The sequence below is a fragment of the Platalea leucorodia genome (assembly GCF_965183815.1).
Source record: "Platalea leucorodia genome assembly, chromosome: 3".
Classification (NCBI taxonomy): domain Eukaryota; kingdom Metazoa; phylum Chordata; class Aves; order Pelecaniformes; family Threskiornithidae; genus Platalea; species Platalea leucorodia.
Window position 1 is genome coordinate 6184430 of NC_138825.1, and position 18506 is coordinate 6202935.

At 38.7% G+C, this 18506-nt stretch overlaps 1 protein-coding gene across 3 annotated transcripts in view; it reads left to right on the forward strand.

Annotated features, from left to right (window-relative positions):
• The window catches only part of PLCB4 (phospholipase C beta 4), a 207317-nt gene that overhangs the window by 184087 nt on the left and 4724 nt on the right, over positions 1–18506 (forward strand). For all 3 annotated transcript variants that reach the window (XM_082306164.1, XM_082306165.1, XM_082306163.1), the window contains 6 exons: positions 294–409; positions 4928–5003; positions 10925–11100; positions 15685–15786; positions 17529–17586; positions 18012–18098. In XM_082306164.1, coding sequence (XP_082162290.1) covers positions 294–409; positions 4928–5003; positions 10925–11100; positions 15685–15786; positions 17529–17586; positions 18012–18098 — 615 coding nt within the window. The remainder of the gene's footprint in view (positions 1–293; positions 410–4927; positions 5004–10924; positions 11101–15684; positions 15787–17528; positions 17587–18011; positions 18099–18506) is intronic.

Here is an 18506-nt window from a genome sequence, read left to right on the forward strand (position 1 = left end):
TTTTACATTGCACTTAAGCAGACATTTATTCAAAAAGATTGTTTTTTCCCATCATTCTTTTGGTTTAAGGTATACCATATTTTTAAGGTCCACTACAGATTTTCATTTTTCAAAGAAAGAAGAAATGTTTTAGCGCTTGTGGTAGAATATCTGGAACCTTTAATACCAGATGGCTAAACCAGATTAAATTCCATTGTCAAAGTTACTTGTTCGTACACTGATATTTTTACACTGTAAGAAAACTAAACATAAAAAATCCAGCAACCTAATTGTAAGGTCCTACTGTTTTCCAGGAGCACAGCGCTATGCAGAAGTTGCACTGCACACAAATTGACAAAATAGTGGCACAATATGATAAAGAAAAGGTATCATACGAGAAAATGTTAGAGAAGGCAATCAAGAAGAAGGGGTAAGATATTCTTTTAAAATTTTTTTTTGGACTTAAAATAGATTTTATGCTTTTGTGGTCTGGAATAAAACATTCCTAAAAAGGTCATTCAGATGAATGAATTGCAGCTTCAACCAGCATCCTGCCTCAACTGAGTATAAGCTGCTTGAAGGCTCTAGCAGTGGGCCATAAGAGTTGTACTCGCTTTGCCTTTCTGTGGTCTTCTACTATCAGAGTTTTAAAAGTAAAAGCAAACGAGTTACCTCAAATTTTTATTTCTGTGGTCTGATTTGATCTCACTGCATTCCCCAGAGAATGCCACTGTTGTATTCAGTGAGCGCAGACTAAGGTCCTCAAGAGCTCTAATGACTGGAAAGTAGCAATGATTTGATTTTGGGGGAAAAACTGGCTTCTAAATCCTGAACGTTTTAGAATAATAGAGTTTTGCTGTGCTGTCAAGTTGAAGTTTCTTTTTAACAAAAAAACCTTCAGATCCTCAGCTGGGATAAATCAGTATTACTCCTTTGACTTGCGTGAAGCTGTTTTGCTTTGCACTAGCTGATGGCCTGGGATATTATCTGTGTGAATCTCTTAATTGTCCCAGAAAAGTTCCTGGAAGATACTGGTGACTTTAACCAAGTGTCCCTCTTACAGTCCCATTTGGAATTATGTAGCAGGACCTGCTGTTGCCTTGCTGCAATCACGCAGTCTGGCAGCAGTTTCTTCTCTCCACCTTTCGCCCTATGACTGGCATTTCACTGAGACAGCAGTTTACACTATAATACTGTGACCTAAAGCAGGAATTACTGTATTTAGTTCTATATCAAGCTATGCTAATAGTTAGTCTTAATTTCATATTGTTGTCAGCTGGCAACAGCAACTGGCAACCAACTCACTCACTGAATACTGAATATAGATGCCTTTTTGGCATTGGATTCTTCCACAAATACTTTTTGTTTTATAAATTATTTGGAATGGCAGTGGTTTTTGAGTGTGCATGTTATAAACTTGCAATGGAACAGAAATAATAGAACTGTCAGAAGTAAACAAGGTAAGGAGAATTCTCCTCACTGAATTATTAAAAGCTCACAAATTTTAAAAAGCTCATGTTGGTTGTTTTTGTCCAAGAAAGGCAAACTGTAAGCACCCAAATACTTCTAATCCAAGTAGTTCTTCCAGAAAATTACTACTACTCCAAAGAGAGACGAACAACTACAGGACTAAATAAATTAATGTAGCTTTGATTCAATTTCCGTTGAATATAACACAGCAGAAGGTTATTGATATAGCTGGATATATAATTACAGTCAGGGTATTTACTACAGTGGCAGTGAACTAAGCCCTGGACATTGTGCCATAATTATCGTGGGGGGAGAAAGGCTTCCCCATGCTCTGGTATTTAAGAATCTCGTATCAGAAGTCATGAATCAGTATTCCTGTTGGCCTGAGAAGCAGCCCGTGCCTCTGCGTGTCCAGGCAAAACAGCAAATGAAGGTGTGTCAGAAAGTTAAAGGTGGTAATGGCTGTCTCTGTGCAGTAAATAGTGGAAAGCGCTGGGTAACAACGCTTTCCAGAGTAACCCCAAATGGGACAAGTATGAAAGTAGTTGATAATTTGATTCCTAGTAGGAGATCACTTCATTGGCTACTTGCAGTGTCTTTTCTTAGTTTTATAACACTTCTCTCATGGATGCCAAAGCCTTTATGATAGTTTTAAATTATCATAAAAAGTTAAAAAAAGTTGGAAATGACCACTCCAGAAGCAGATCAAATACACAGCCAAATTCTGTTCCTTGCCATGACTCCAGACTTTCCATGGCCTCCAGAGTTCTCAGTCATCTGATGGCTATTCAGTGTTACAAGAATACCTATTGGTATCTAATTAACAGCCAAGTTGAATCCAGTATCAGCACAGACTTTCTGTGAAAACACTTTTTAATTCTGTCTCAGAGTGTTTTAAGGGCTTCCTTCAGGGACATTGTGTATGCAGCCCTGAAAGCCCATTCAGCAAGGTGCTTATGCATACACTTCTCTTCACCCCAACTGTGCGGCATATTTAAGGACATGCTTAAAAGCGAACACATTGGTTGAGACTTAAAGACTGTTGAACTGAAATAATCTGATGAATAAGGGGTCCTGGGTTCAGTGAGTACAGGACATGCTCCATTTCCTTGGCTATCATTTTGGAACCTTCTACAAGCAATAAAAGTTGTAAAAGAACATGTAAAATGTGTTTTCAAGGCATTCATACTGAAATTGTCAGATACTTCCTGAAAAAAAGGCTTTTTGGTAGGTGTATAGAAGACGTCCTCTTCTGATTTTGTTGTGCAGTTTTTTGTGGTCCACTTCTGCCACATGGTGTGACAAATGTCAACTGCATATTGTTCAGCAAAGTAGAATTTTCTAATCACATGCTCATTCACTGACAGATGGATAGGATTTTGCTCCCTGCGCTATTTGTGTTGTACACTTCAAATGCTTACAAATCTCAGAGAGACTTATGGGGATATGTATGCTCGTGTTCCCACTCTGAAATGGAGTTGAGGGTACATAAAGGTCCTTCTGATTTATTGGGACTGGCCAGAAATTGAAGCGTATGTGTGTATGTGAGCACGGACATGTGACGTTGGGTTGGGCTGTCTCTGGGTATTTGTTCCCAGCTGTGACTCGATGGTTTAGCCATGGACTATGCCACTGCAGTTGGGGGCGATTCTCATTATGTCCAGCCTGGCTGAAAGTTGCCTTGAGATATAATAAAAGCTGCTATTCCAGAGAAGGGATCAGCTGGTGGTTTTGATGTCTGGGATTCTGAAGAGTCCAGTGATTGAACCAACTAGGCTAATTTGGGATAAAATATGTTTGATTTACCTAAGAAGTAGTCTCTTTCATAGTGTGTGACACATCATATATGAATTATAGCCAGACTGTGACCGCAGCTACCCACACGCATAATCAGAGACACCTTCTTTCCAGCTGTTTTTTTTTCAGGCAGAGGTAACAGTGGTCAGAACCTGTCTCTATGCCTTTATATTACTTCTGAAGTGTCAAATGAGTGTTAGAAATCTCTACAAAAATTTCCTTGCTGTGACTAGAAAATAAATGACTAGTCCTTCTGGTGGCCCTTGGGAACACAAGGCACATCACACTACTATTTTCAGTAAGGGCTTTCCTGGTACTGTTTGATGATAAAATTTTCTGCTAATTTCCGTAAGTTTAGCAGTACTTTGATATTAAAATAGGATTTAAACTTGTTAAGAGTTTCATAAATCTCCTTTTCTAGAGCAAACATGGATTAATATTACTGCAGTCAAGCAATAACCATTCTTATTAGGGCCAGCTTCAGATGATAAATGAATGTGGCTCCATCCACTCAGTGGAGTTACACCATTTTATATCAGTGGATGATCCGACACAGCAATATTACAGTGATGTTAAAATAGACTCCTCTCAATATATTGTATTATTCCAGACGAAAAACCAGAGACTCCCAATGTGTGAATTTGTATTCTGTTGTAAAAACCCTTCACTGCAAAAAAGGGAACAAGAAGATTGGTAAAGATGGAGCTTGTCAGCCTTCAAAAATTTATTGACTTTGGTGAGACAGTAATTGAAATTCCTGTTGTAGCTGCAATGGAATAGTTTTTCTGTACATCCGTCCCACCCAGTGCACGGCCCAAGTAACTGGGCTTAGGGAAGGAAATCCTGTGGGTGAGAGGTAGAAGTCATCCATCTCCTAACCCACAGGCTCATCAGGGGAGCTTCAGCATGGGCCCTCTGCAGGCATTTTACCAGCCTGTTCCTTAGAATCATGCACTCCTCCTGCATTAAACAAGCTTTGCCACTTGCATTCAACCCCATTAACTTTACCCAAACACAAAGGCCGTGCTGTATAAGGCTTATTGCAGGAGTGGGGGCTGTCTTCAACATTTGCCGCTTTCCAAGTCATAGAAGGTATCTAATGGCTTGCGTTCATCCACATGGGCTGGTGTGGTCTGCAAGGGTAATGAGGCTCCATTCTTTGCAACCCATTCACTTCTGTTTTCTCACAGAGGGGCACTTACACTTTCAATAGGCGTTCAAATTTAGTATGCCCAAATTGCCCTGTGAGGTAGTTATTCAAATGACTTCTTTTTCTCTGCCTCAAACTAAAAGAAAAGTAGCAAAAATTACTTTTAAAACAGAGGATAAAATCAGGGCAAAGCAATGAATATGCTTGTAAGTTTTCAGGCAGAAACCGGTTTCTCTTGGCAAGGTATTTTAAGCCTGGAAAAGGAACTAAGTACCATAAATGGAGATGCTTGACATATCCTGAGCAACAGAATAATTGCTGGGCCAATCTAGAATTAATTGTGTGGTGTTTGAATTGAATGATCATTAATCCAACAATATTTTGTAAGTTGTGAATAAATTGCCAGAAGAAATAATTTCATTCCAATACGCTGCAGCACTTCAACTTTGATTAACATTTTAATTAGTAAGAGCTGACTGAATGGGAAGATGTTTAACTTGTGGCACACATTTGCAATTTTCCTTTTTTTAGAGGAAGTAATTGTCTTGAATTGAAGAAAGAAACGGAAACTAAAATTCAGACACTAACATCAGATCACAAATCTAAGGTAAGCAATCAGCCAGTTTTAACACATGCAACATCTGAAAGAGAGAGTTTGAGACCCAAGTGGCAGTTACTGTTCTTGGAAGCATATGAATGATTTTCAGCAATAATAACATGTTGAAAAGAATGGGAGTAATAGGGTGTCTAAAAGCGTTTCTTAAAAAAAATTTAAAAAGCAACGTCAATTTCCTGCCCTTTTATTGAAGAAAGTGCCATATTCATGCCTCATAAAGCTGAACGGGTCACTTGTGTCAGTTCTAGCTAAACAAAGAGACAAATATATTCTGTATGAAATTTGGATGCTAAATACTCTCCCAAATACGTACATAAAGAAGTTTCTTTTTCATTTTCCCTCATTGTCACCATGGACAGCGCTTGCTAGTCTGCTGCTTAGGGAAGGAGGAGTCCAAGTTGCTCTTGAACCAAGTGCCCTCTTATTTCTTTTTTTTGTTTTTTTTTTTTTTTTTCTCTATTGCTTAGTTGTATTGTTTTCTCCAAGGTGCTGAGAAGAAAAGTGCTCTGAGACTCAACCTCAGTTCATTGAAAAAGCTATTCTCAAGCTGTGATTCATGGCTCACATTGAGTTGCTTAGAGCACCTTCCTCTATGTATTTCCCTACCACTGCTATGCTCACTGACTTCATATTTCCTTTGAGAGTTTTATCTACCACCTGTTGACAAGCTTTCAAGTTTCTGAAAGGTATCCAAACTAGAGTGTGGCAGGTACACTAGAAGACACATCCATGTACAAAATGATCTGGAGGGAGAAAAGTACAGGAGACTGACCACAGTACAGGAGAGTTACTGTAAAAGCTGAAACCCGTGAAAAGAATCAGACAAGTATGGAAAATACAAAGAAAAGCAGCCACATCTTTGAGACTAGAATAAGGTCATTTCCATCTTTTCTTCTCCTGGTTTTATTCTTTGGTATTATTATTTCATATGGAGAAGATCCTGGTTTTCTAAACAAGGTTTCTTTCTTGTTTAGGCTGCCTGCTCAAATACGTAGGAAAATCCCCAGGAATAAAACATAGTGTACTGTCTTATCTCCCTATCTCCTTCTCCTATGAAAAGTCCAGAACTGTTTCCTTAAATAAAAGCAAATTTGTTGACAACTTAAAAAAAAGATAATTCATTCATTTCCTAGTGAACTAAACTCTCTGAGGAGCACTAGCTCCCTGGCATCCAGGCATAAGCTCCAAAATTCATTTGAAGTTATATTGTGTAGAAAATTCTTTGCTGTGATCTCTGCTTCTCACCTGTGTCGTTCACAGTCTGGAGCTGAGGTGTGATTTGTACACAAGGGACATCCAAGTGTTCGTTAACCTTCCAAATCCAGTAAACGTGACTCATGTTTTCCCTTTCCACAAATGCATGCAGTTTCTGAGCTCTGTTCCCTTTAAAATCCTGCTTTCAAACTGGTTCCCTTCAATTTAATCCGTACCTGGAAAATAGATTGATTTTTGTCCACTCCCATGTCAGATTTTAGGATGACATTTTCAAAGGAGACTTAAATGTAAGCTCCTTTGAAATGCCAAGCCTCTGTGTGTTGGATAATTCCTGAAGAACTCCTCTGCAAGACAGCTACCTCTGTGGTTTTCTCTAGGTCAGTGATTTTCAATATCTTGCTCACTGTGGTTCCATCAAAATTGTCCAGATTACGTACCGATTTTAGTATTCTCACAGACTTCTTTTGTTTCAATTGCCGTGTGTGGGCCCTTGAATTATTCCTGGAGATCATTCAAAGGTTTGCAAGCAACAGGTTGGAAAACAGTGCTTAACACCACAGGGAAATTAACTTTTCTCCTAGATGAAGGTAGGTGCAATTAAATTAGATTAAATTCTGAGATGCTGAATGCATTACACTGATATAGTGGGAGTTTGATTAATTAACAGTTGTTCAGCATTTCTCAGCATTTGGCCCACTAATTCTGATATCAGATTGTACCATAATTCAGCTTTAATTACAGCTCGTGTCCTCCAGTGCAGCTCTGTGTCGCAATGTGCATGTACACTTCTGGCACCAAAGAGACCTTTTCATCTACAAAAGTCTTCCTGCCGTGAGGAAACATCCAGCCCAAGTTTGGCACAAAATATTTAAATTAGATCTGAATGTCCCAATGTGTACTTCACACACAATTAACCTAGCAGATGCAAATTACTCCCCTGCATTAGAAAAGTAGGTCCCAATATCAAGCAGGCAGAGGATGAAAAGAAAAAAAGGAAAGATTACTTCAAAGATTATTCCTGCTTGAACTTAGTGACTAAACAAACATCTTCTGTATATGCTGTGTAAAAGAAAGTTCCCTATCAAGATTTTAATTAGTCTCTTAGGCCCAGTGTAGGAACAGATGAAAGGACAGGATTGCAAACACAGTCTGTAGAACAGGAAAGAGAGAAGTTAGCTAATGGTTATTTTTCTTATCCTTTTGGACAAGCAACACTACCTTAATAGTGGAAAGTAGGACAAGAGCACAGCCCAGTGCAAATGAAATAGTAATTTTAACTATGATGCTAATAAATAGGAGAAAAGCAGGGATGTACACTGAATTTACTACATCTGAACTTTGAAGTGTATCACAGATCTGCAGCAAAATTGGATTTCAGATGATTTAATGGTCTTGAGTTCTAAGGTCGTCTGAATCTGAGTCAAATTGGGTATTTCAAGTCTTGTAACTGGTGTTTGGCAAATCCCTTACATCCTTCTCATCAGGTTATATCTTGCTCTACCTGAAATGAGACTTCCAGCTTGCAGGATATTTTAGAAAAGAAATCTCACATTTCTCTCCCACTCCCAGAAAAAAACTTGTTTTACAAGGAGCTGTACCTGCTTCTTAGACTGCATGCTGATTTTCAAATCAGTAGCACATCTGTCCATGAACACAGGCAGTTTTTTTTATGATTCTTACTTCCTATCTTCTCAGATTAAACAGTTAAAGTGCTGCCATGCTTAAGTATCTTTGCAGGTTTCTTCTTTGGGAGTTGGAATTGATGATCCTTCCAACTCAAGATATTCTGTGATTCTTTGGTATCAGTGTACCTGAGGTATAGGATTCCTGCCCTTGTGTTCCTCTGTAGTGTATAACGTTAACCATTTAAAAACAATGATCACGTTATTCATTTGCCATGGGCCCCTGAGTCTTTGTTTCTCTGCATTTGTTTGGGCTTTGTAAACGCTCTTTGCGGTTAAGTCACGAAATACTTGCTTTTGCCATGGCTTCCACTATGTATACACTTATTTGTTTCACAGTTTTATTAAGTTACGATTCTTTTTTTATGCAAAGATTGTTTTGCATTTCCTCTACAGCATAAGGAGGCTTTAAATAAAAGCAAACTCTTTTTTGTTTACTGGAATGCCTGCCTGTCCTTTTAGGGCAATGTAAAACGCTCTTACTGTAACTGGGGATCAGATCTCGTATGGTAATATCCCCTGCACTTTCTAATACTTCAGATTAGTCTGAAACCCAGTCCTAAATGGCAGACTATATGGAAGAGTGGCACAGCAGCAAGCGGTGGAGGAGAATACCCGGCCAGCTCTGTCACAGTTCCCGTTACTATTTTATTGATATTTGAAAGGGGCAGAGCCCCATCAGACCATTCTCTGCAGGAAGGCAATTTGAATCACATATCTGTGTAAGGAACCATGTGTTGGCTCCTGTGCCGAGATGTGTGCCACACAGGTGTGGTTTACTGCTGGCTCTGCCTGCTTCCTGGGTCACGTAATAGCACTTGTCTTTTTTAAATATTAATACTTTCTATCGTTGTGACCATAAAAGTTTTCTGAGTACGTGGTCCCTCTTCTGCTGTGGTCCCAATTACACCCAGTTACTCAGGACTTTGGATCTACCTGTACCTTTTTCCTCCAAATTGTGGGTGGAGCTGACTCCATCTGGAAACTCTGCATTGAAAAATAAATAAATAAGGAATGGGTTTCCTGAGAACTTCAGCCATGACTTACTTCTAGGTCCCCTGAGGTCCACTCTAGGTCTCCCTGGGGGTTGATAAACCAAGTGAGGTCACTACTGAAAGGAGATGCATGCAACCTAACTGAAGTGTCTAGTTGCTTGAGGCCCTGTGGATATGAGAGAGGCATCTCCAGGCAGTGTTTAGGTGTGATAAATCCTGCTTTGAAACTGCTCACCTTGTTGCATCAGCAATACAAGGAGCTTGGACTAAACTTGGTCCTCACTTAAGTGCTTTAGGTGGATGCCAGAGGTGAGCTGGAGTGTCTGCCCCTCGACCTTTCAGAAGCTCCATCTGAAAAGTTAGTGTCTTTTCCTTACCAACATCCAAGCATTGATTTTGACCTATTTTAAAACTGAATCCTCATGTTTTTCTGGCTCTGAAGGCAGTACTGCCTTATGAACGTTTTATTAAAGATACTACTCCCACTAACTGCTCCACATCCTTCAGTGTATTTATCACTTCGTACTTGATGAGCTCTGGTTTAGTAGTACACTTACCCACATGCACAAAAATAAGCATGGCTTATTTTGCTGCAGGTACACTCACTCTTAAACACCCTGATGAATTAGGCCTATATTAGCCATACCACTCTCCTGCCCCAAAATGCTTTTGGTTTTTTTCTGACAGCCACAGAAAACTCCAGGTAGCTCTCTATCAGCTGCTTCTGCCTCCAATCCTATCTGTTTTGATATGGGACCACTATTTAACGATAGTTAAATACAAGTCTGGCTCTCAGGTAGTGGTAGTCACCCTGATCTATTACAAAATTACTCAGTTGTTGTTTTTTTCATTAGGAGTCTAGCTTTATTACAAAATTACTCAGTTGTTGTTTTTTTCATTAGGAGTCTAGCTTTATTACACAACACGAGCTTTGTGTAGGAGGGCCTTCAGAGGAGCCTCTCCAGGGCAGAACGGAGACTGGACTTAGGGTCCCCTCTTCTTTCACCATCATCAGTGTGTGCAGGAGAGTCTGTTCTGCATTATGCAGAGCCCACATGTGGGCCCACACCTAAAATACTGGCATCGGTCTCTCACTTTCTGAGCAATATTGTGTCATTTTTTGATTTGAGGAATAAGGAAGATGACCCAGGTGCTATTAGTTACCATAGTAGCAGCTGAAATGGCTACCTGAAAATAGGTTTATTGTGAGGCATATTTTGTATACCATTTATGGAAAAGTATGATGGCTTGTCAAAATACCCAAAGATAATTATTAAAGGATAATAAAATATACCTTTCTATTAGCTTCTTTTCTAAATCATTGAGTGCAATATATTCTTATAACAACAACTCTGGTGATTTAGACTTCTTCATATTGTCTCTTGGGAACTTTCCAAAACTTTAATCTCATTATTCTTGTGAGTCTTGGGAGATAAGCAAGAGAAGAATACTTGTCAGATTCCCTGCTGACTTAATGAATATAAAACAAAGATACGTAGCCCATCTTCAGATTCAGATTGTATTAAAGACAGGATTTCTCTGTAAACTGACTGTGTTTGTAAAAGTGTCTCCACTAAATCAAAGACTGTATTTAAGCCCTCGGAGAAATCCCGCTCACTAGGTTTTTTCCATTGTTAATTTCAATACTTTTAATATATATTTTTTCTTGGCAACCAAAAATGTGAAACCGTTTTATTATGAATTCAGTGTTAGAGAAGGTTTTAATAATAACAGTAGTACAGTCAAGAGCATAAACGCAGCCAATTTATTCAGGGCACTTTAGATAATAGAGTCCTAATAGTAGGGGTTGTTTTACATCTGTTTTTGTAATACACTGTAGCATCCTCAGTGGCTTTGTTCCTCTGTGAAGCAACTTCATTTGTGTAACTTCATTTTTCACAATTTAGCTGCGTTCTTTATCTTTTTTATGATTGTCTTTACATCATCTTTAGCAGCAGTAATAGTTGATCCCCTAGCCTAGCTGAGAACCTCTAGCAAAGCTGCTGTTACTTCCCTACAGGTCAAAGAGATTGTGGCACAGCACACTAAAGAGTGGTCTGAGATGATCAATACGCACAGTGCCGAAGAGCAAGAAATCCGTGATTTACACTTGAACCAACAGTGTGAACTACTGAAGAAACTGCTGATTAATGCTCATGAACAACAAACCCAGCAGCTAAAATTTTCACATGACAGGTGAGCAGCAGTGTTACCTGATAATAAGGGTTGGTTTATGTCTGCTTTGTATACTGTTTTAGTTTCTTGTGTTGATCGCTCCTGTACTTCTGTCAAAGGTACTGGGCTGTATGCATGGTAGAAGTAAAAGAAGTGATCGTACCAGATTTAGACAGATGCAGGAATGGGCTTCTTAGCTGGTTTAGATTACCTGAACTTCATTAAAGGCAGTGGATGCGATAAGTGGTGGTAGTTTGCATCAACTGCGGATGCTTTACCCAGGAACTTTTAATTCAGAGGCTGGAAACGGAGAAGTATCAAATATGGAGATATCCTTTGGAGCTGCTAGCAGTTGCGGACGCATGTGTTTATAGCATTGGTGATTATAAGAAAGGTCCATGAAAAGTAAGATCATAAAAACAACAGGTAGCAGGATAAGCTACGTTAGACTGATGTATTCATACAGTATGTCATGATCACTGGCAATACTCAAAGATATTGCATGACACTACTCTCTTGTTGCTTTTGTAATTAACCATCCTGCCCATTTGAAATTAAATAAAAGTAAATACACATCGCATCCACAGGGTTAAAAATGGCAGTAAGTAGAGGAATATATACATACGTATATATTCATACGTATGTGTATTCATGTGTAATTGTCTTCAGCATCTTTCACATAAAAAGCATGGGGAAAAAGGAATAAATAAATCACATTTGAAGAAGGAATTGAAATGATTTTTTAAGTTCCTGAGTGAAAAAAACAGCTTATCTTTGCATCAGAGAGAACACATGCTGGGACCTGCAAGCTTTCCATCCAACAGAGAATTGTCCCAGCAAAAGGCTTTTAGTGAGCTCATCTTTATGTTAATCTCTATGTTAACCCATGTATTCAAGCTGTCCTGCAATACATACCCAGTCAAAAATGAAGTCCAAAAATTGTTACATTATAATACAAAGCATCATTCAAAAGATACTAGCCAGAGGAAGGTGTAGTCCTTGGTACTGTATCTCTAAATCATACATGGCTGCGTCAGCCCAGAGAAATCACATCACTTTTTTTTTTTTGAGTCCTGTTTTCTGTCCTATTTGAAATTCACTACAATGCTTAGAAGATAATTTGCTAATACATAGCCTGTGAAAGTAAGTTTTTGTTTTCTTTTCCATACATATTTCCTTATTCTCTTAACTTTGCTAAAGGCTGTCATTGTAGGCAGCTATTATATGTACACTAGGGCAAAGTTTAATTTTTTTTCAAAGCTTTTTTTCTTACAGTTTTTGTCCTTGGGTTTAGAATGTTTGTATCTCTATATTGTTTAAACAGCCCTATATTATTTCTTGTAAACGGTTCTTATATTCTCAGTAATGGATCTTGCTTTCTTTATTAGAAATCATTTGTGTTCAGTCCATGTATTGTTCTGTTTTCAGAGCTACTAAGAACCAGACTTCAAAATCTACATCCTGATAAATACTAAGAACTTTTTCTTCTCAGCTGTCCCAGAGTAACAACCTTCAAAATTCTTTCTGCTTTATTCATTGTAATTTAGTGTGTTTCTGCGTAGTTGGGAATTTGTGTGTAACCTCTAAATGTGCAGACTAGGGACTTTTCTGTTTAAAACAAATTTAAGACTCTGAATCCATGAATATTTCAGGAGAATTTGGAATGTGGAATACTGAAACGTGAATAATAATGCCCCAAAGAGACTTTACACTTAATCACTTGTAAACTTTTTTATAGAATATATTGTGTGTAGGAATACCCATGCATTTACCTGTGTAGGTGTATGCAATAGCCAAGAGATAACTCAGGTAACCATAGGAAAAAAGGGATCCGAGAGCAGCATGGGAGGTGGCCCATGCTCTCAGCATGATGTTCTTGCCGCTGCCCTCTCTGTGAGCTGAGGTAATGAGTTAGCTATCACAACAGAGGACACAGGGCGAGTAGGAAAGATCAGTCATCTAAAGTGATGTAGTTATCTGCTGTAGGGTAGATACTTTCTCTCCATGTGCAGAAAAAAAGCAATTACAGTTTGTGCTTTGAGCTCATTTAAAAACAAAGCAGAAGACAGAAGATGCTACTAAAAATCTGAAGCTTATTGAACGCCAGGGTGCTGTGCCCCCTGCCACCCCAGACTGGGTTAGCTTGACTGACTTGGATGTAGCGAGCTTGCAGCATTTCAGAAATTGGGCATGTGAAGCTGTTATTCGCAAGCGTTACGTGCTCCAGATAAAATAACATGAGAGAGAAAAATTATGTGTGGGTTTTTTTTTTAATAGAAGAAGAGATTTCTAGTCATTCAAACAGTACTGGCGACATAAACTAACATGTTAATACAGTTCAATGTCATCTAAATATATGTATAAATTCCAAGGACAGACTTACATGCTTAAAGTTAAGTATCCCTTTAACAGACATGTTTGTATAAATTTCAGAGTTGCAGTCAGTATAATGCAGTAGGAAATCAGCAGTTAAATGTTGCAGTTCATGTGCCACGTTTTTCAGAATCCTTGTTTTCTTTACCGTCCTGCTGTATCTACTTCTTCCAGTTAACTCTGGCTACAGCCCCAGCACAAACTCGCAAGCGGGAGGGGGTTCTCTCGTGGCGGCGTAGCGCTGCCAGCCAGGGCAGCGCGGGCTGAACTTGAGACTCGACGCAAAGCCCCATGCCAGGCGGTTGAGCAGTGAACTGGCACTAGAACTTTGGCCTCATCTTTGCAAAGCCCTGTTTCAGAAACCAGGAGCGGTCCCTACAAGTGCTGCTTGGTGATTTTAAAAGGAAGATAAGATTTTTCATTTCTTCTCTTAATAATACTTTTTATTTCTTGCAAGCGATGAAAACCCGACGCACCCAGAAAGACCCAACAGCAGCGCAGCTCAGAGCTAGATTATAGTTTGCAGAACAGAGAAACAGTTGCATATAGATGTGTTGGCTTTTTCAGCCATATCCATGGCCAAAGCCTCATTTTGAAATCATCAGTGATGCACAGTAGTCCTCTAATCCTCTTAACTTCTTTCACTCTAAAATTATATCTGATGCAAATAGGCTAAATCAATTTGAACACCTACGCGTAACTTTTTTCATACCCTTGAGCACAGTAATAAAAATAAATTATTTCAGTACTGCTCTTAAGAAAGTGTGCTTGAAAATTACTTCAGATTCAGTATAGAAAATAAAAGCTTTTATTTGGAGAAAAGACTGTTGGAATGAAATGTGCTCTTGACACAATATTTTTTAGAACCCAGTCTAATTTTTGCTGTGATACCGCTGCTTTTAAATCTGTATTCAGGAAATGTTTCACCTTATGAACTGGGGGAGGAAAAAAAAGCACTGCATTTTTTTAATAAAACTTTTAAACTGTGGAAAATATAAGTCATGGAACAACGTTTCTTCATGCAACTTAATAATTAATATATTTTAGAGATGAAAGAAAGCTAAAAAAGATTCAGTGACAACATTTCGTTAAATTAAGCACTCTGTTGTGTGCCACACCCCTCCTCTTCTGTGCACGCAAAATACTTAGAATTTTGGGTTAATAAGTACAATAATTGTTCAGTGCTCTACTGAAGATCATGTCCAGAAAAAGAGCCTAAGGCACTGCCTTGGCTTGTGACGGGTAACTTTTAGATGCTTTTGCACTACTGGGGACTTTACAATCCGTTATTCGCTGCCTAATTTCCATATATAATTCCTGTTTAAATAAGCGCTTAAGATCAGGAGCTGCAAGTGCTGGAATGCTAAGCAGGCGGAAAGCAAGAGCTAGCCTTCAGGGACGGCCTTTTGGGAGCTTGGCTGGCTTACCCAGAGTGACGAAAAGCCTTCTGCTCGCTCACAGTTCATAAGCCATTTCTGAAAGTCAGCATCTGTGCTGTTACTCCCAACAAACAATCACAATCTCTTCTTCTTTTTAAAACAACAGGATATTTATTTACTTATTTTCTATTTTTCTACTATACTGGCTGAAACACTGAAGAGGTTTTCCACCTCCAGAGTCAAACCACACCACTCAGGACATTACCCCTGGCAGGTGGTTTCCACCCTCCTGTTAAAGCTATTTTGTTTCACACAAAAGGCTACAAGGTTCACAGGGCCAGAAGGAGAAACCCAACCCAAGTCTGACCATGGTCTAAACCACAAGGCTCTTTTCAGGCCCAAAGCAGACATCTTAAAAAGAAGTCTGTCAGCTCACACCACAGCTAGCAAGTGTTATTACTATTCATATTGCAGTCATGTTCCGAGTGCAGGATTTGTAATTTTTTTAGGCAGTTTTAAAAGACAAATCGTATTTTCTAAATGGCTGATAGTAGCTCATACTTGGACAACTCATATACTGGGGAGAAAAGAGAGTCTTTTATACTCTTTCAAAGTGTAAAAATGCTTTAAACTGATCTTTCAGATGATATTCTCTGGAACAAATGGAGATTTCCAAATGCTTGCTCAAATTGTATAAAGTCTACCCAAAGGAAGGCAATTTTCCTATGTTTTGTTCTTTCCTCTTCCTTAATGCTTCAAGGACAAAATTAACCAGAGTGTAGAGTAATATCAGGAAACCAACCTCAACACAATCGCATCTTAGGCATTAATGACTTTGTTTGATTTTGCCCAGGGAAAGCAAGGAAATGCGTGCCAACCAGGCTAAAATATCTATGGAGAACAGCAAAGCCATAAGCCAAGACAAATCTATCAAAAATAAAGCTGAAAGAGAGAGGTAAGTATCAGAGTTCCCTTCCTGAGAAGGGAAGAATGCCTTCAAAGGCTGATAGGTGAACTCATGGATTAATTCTATCAAAACCACACATCTACGTATGGAAACAATGCCTAATGATTGCGCTGAATATATTTTAGATGACCATTTTAGGAAAAATGTCGCTTTTCTCATATTTCTGCTTTTAATAAATGTAATGCCCTGATAAGGGAAATAAAAAGGTTCTTAACTTTATACTCATCAGCTATGACTGCTGTAGGTCTAATCACACTATTAAATTGAAACACATCTGTAAGAGTTTTAATGATTGTACTTAAAGTGCATTATACTTTCTTGCTGTTGCTTTTTAAATGAAATGAGGGCTATACTGAAAAGGGAGTCTGAGGTTTGGTTCTAGCTGGAGTTAGAGTAACCGGAGAGGCAGCATCACTAAAAACACAGGAGGTGGTGCCAGTGAAAGGCTTTCTCCCTCATCTACTGATAACACAGAGGAGAGGTGGAACAGAAGGAAGGAGTGCTAAAAGTGATGATAATCAGCAGAGAGGGTGATGGAAGATAGGAGTGAAGAAGCAGGAGACGTACTCCACAGCAACACACGTGCTGTTTCTCCGCTCCTGACTGAACTGCAGCTCTCTCCCTCGTTATGTGCTGGCACTGGAGACCGGGCCAGCATCCAGGCTCAGCAAACCAAGGGCACTGCTGCACTTGCGAAAGTGGGTTATTCACAGCACGTTTGGGGATGACAGCCTTGATTGACTTGAGAGACACTTGCCAGTACCAGCTACTGAGACTTTTTGGAGGATTGATCTGCATTACAGCTATTTTAAGTTTCTTCTATTTATCCTAAAAGTTTCCAAATAAATAGATAAAAGCGGAGTCTACACGATGATGTCTTATAAGCCTTCAGGGTTTCCCCTTCACTTTGGGCTTGCCATCTGGCTCATTCTTTCCTCTTTCACATTCCCTCCTTGGCACTGGGCTATTTTGGTCAAAAGGCTTGAACTTGTTCCCACTGAACTAAGTCCCTTGAGTGTTACAGCCTCCTAGCTCATCAGGAAGACGAGTTGTCGGAGCCCTTGGTAACTGTATGCTTAGTTAATGCAAGACCTCCACTAATGACTCTGGGATAAATCTGTTCCCAGATTTGAAAGCAGTCTGAATGCAGTTCTGGTTTTCAGGCTTTGCGATTAGTCTGATGCAGCTCTTGGAACTATTTTTGATATATTTCATGATGGAAATCTTAGGAAGAGACACTTTGCAGTTAGGTATTTTATGTAAATATTAATTGTATACTTATCTTTTTGCTTAAATAACAGCTTTAAGAACCTTACAGCATTGGTAAGCTGCAACTTTACTTACAATCATCAGGTGATTTTTCCATTACCACTGTTAAGAAAATGTAGCACTTTTTATATACCAAAATAAATTGAGAGCAGAGTGCAGTAAGGGATACACAAATGAATTAAACATTTTTAAGTTCTGTCCACCACTCTTGAGTAACAGAAAAAGCAAATTTCATTCAAAACAGTCTTGGTCTTTTTTTTTCAAGTCTTCAATCATACTGTCAACGTACTTGGAAACCTTTAAGTGTAAAGGTGCGTTGCCAGAGGAGTGTACAATTTGCCCTTAGTCCCACATGGTACAGATAATCAGAAACCAAAATACACCTTGTGAGTTTGTGATTCTCTCTCTTGGGTTTCTTTTTTTCCAATGAATCTTCATGGACAATGTTTGCATTTTTTTAGGCGAGTCAGAGAACTGAACAGCAGCAACACAAAAAAGTTCCTGGAAGAGAGAAAAAGGGTAACTATGACCTTGACAAAGTCACTGGGCACTATTTCTGGATATTCATTTTCATTTTTCTGTGTTGAGAATCCAGCTCTAGTAAACAAATAGATGTTTGTCCTTGCTTTGTTCCACATACTTATAGTGTAAAAGATCTAACATCTATATAAGAGAAAGCTATTTTAAATTAACAAAATTACTATTCATTGTTGTGTATTTGCTACTTTTATGTAATATATGTTATATATGTAATACGTATAATATACATATATTATTATATGAATAGCTCTTCTTAAGATTGGGCGATATAATAAGCCTCATGTGATGTTTTGTGCCATCCAAATGGGGCAAGACAATGTATATATGTGTATGTTTCAAGCAAGTTTTTATTTTGCTTGATAACAATGTGTTACATTTCCCCCATTATTTTCTCTTGCTTACAGCTGGCAATGAAGCAGTCAAAGGAAATGGATCAGTTGAAAAAAGTTCAGCTTGAGCATTTAGAAGTCTTGGAGAAGCAGAATGAGCAGGTATCTTATTTTAGAGGCTTAAAAGAAAAGCAAGTTAGTGAAAACAGTAACCAGAATCAGGCTGAGTAGAATGCTTCTGAATGTAAGTCATTACCGAACTTGGGAAAATGACCTTGTTCCTGGTCACTCACCTACTTGGGGAGTTAAAATGAAGAGGTGAGGTGACTTAAATAATGATACAGAACCAGATTTGTTTTGGATAAGCATGTGAAAGCTAGACTGCTTAGCCAGAGTCTGTCCTTTTCAGCTGTCCAGCCGCATTGATACTTGTTAGCTAGATATGACAGTCATAAAAGGCCCAGCATATCCATTTTAATTACTCCCAAAAAGTACCTCAAGCAAATTTGTTTCCTTCATTTTGGAACTTACATTTCTAGTGCTGATTGGAAACTAGGGGTGAAACATGTG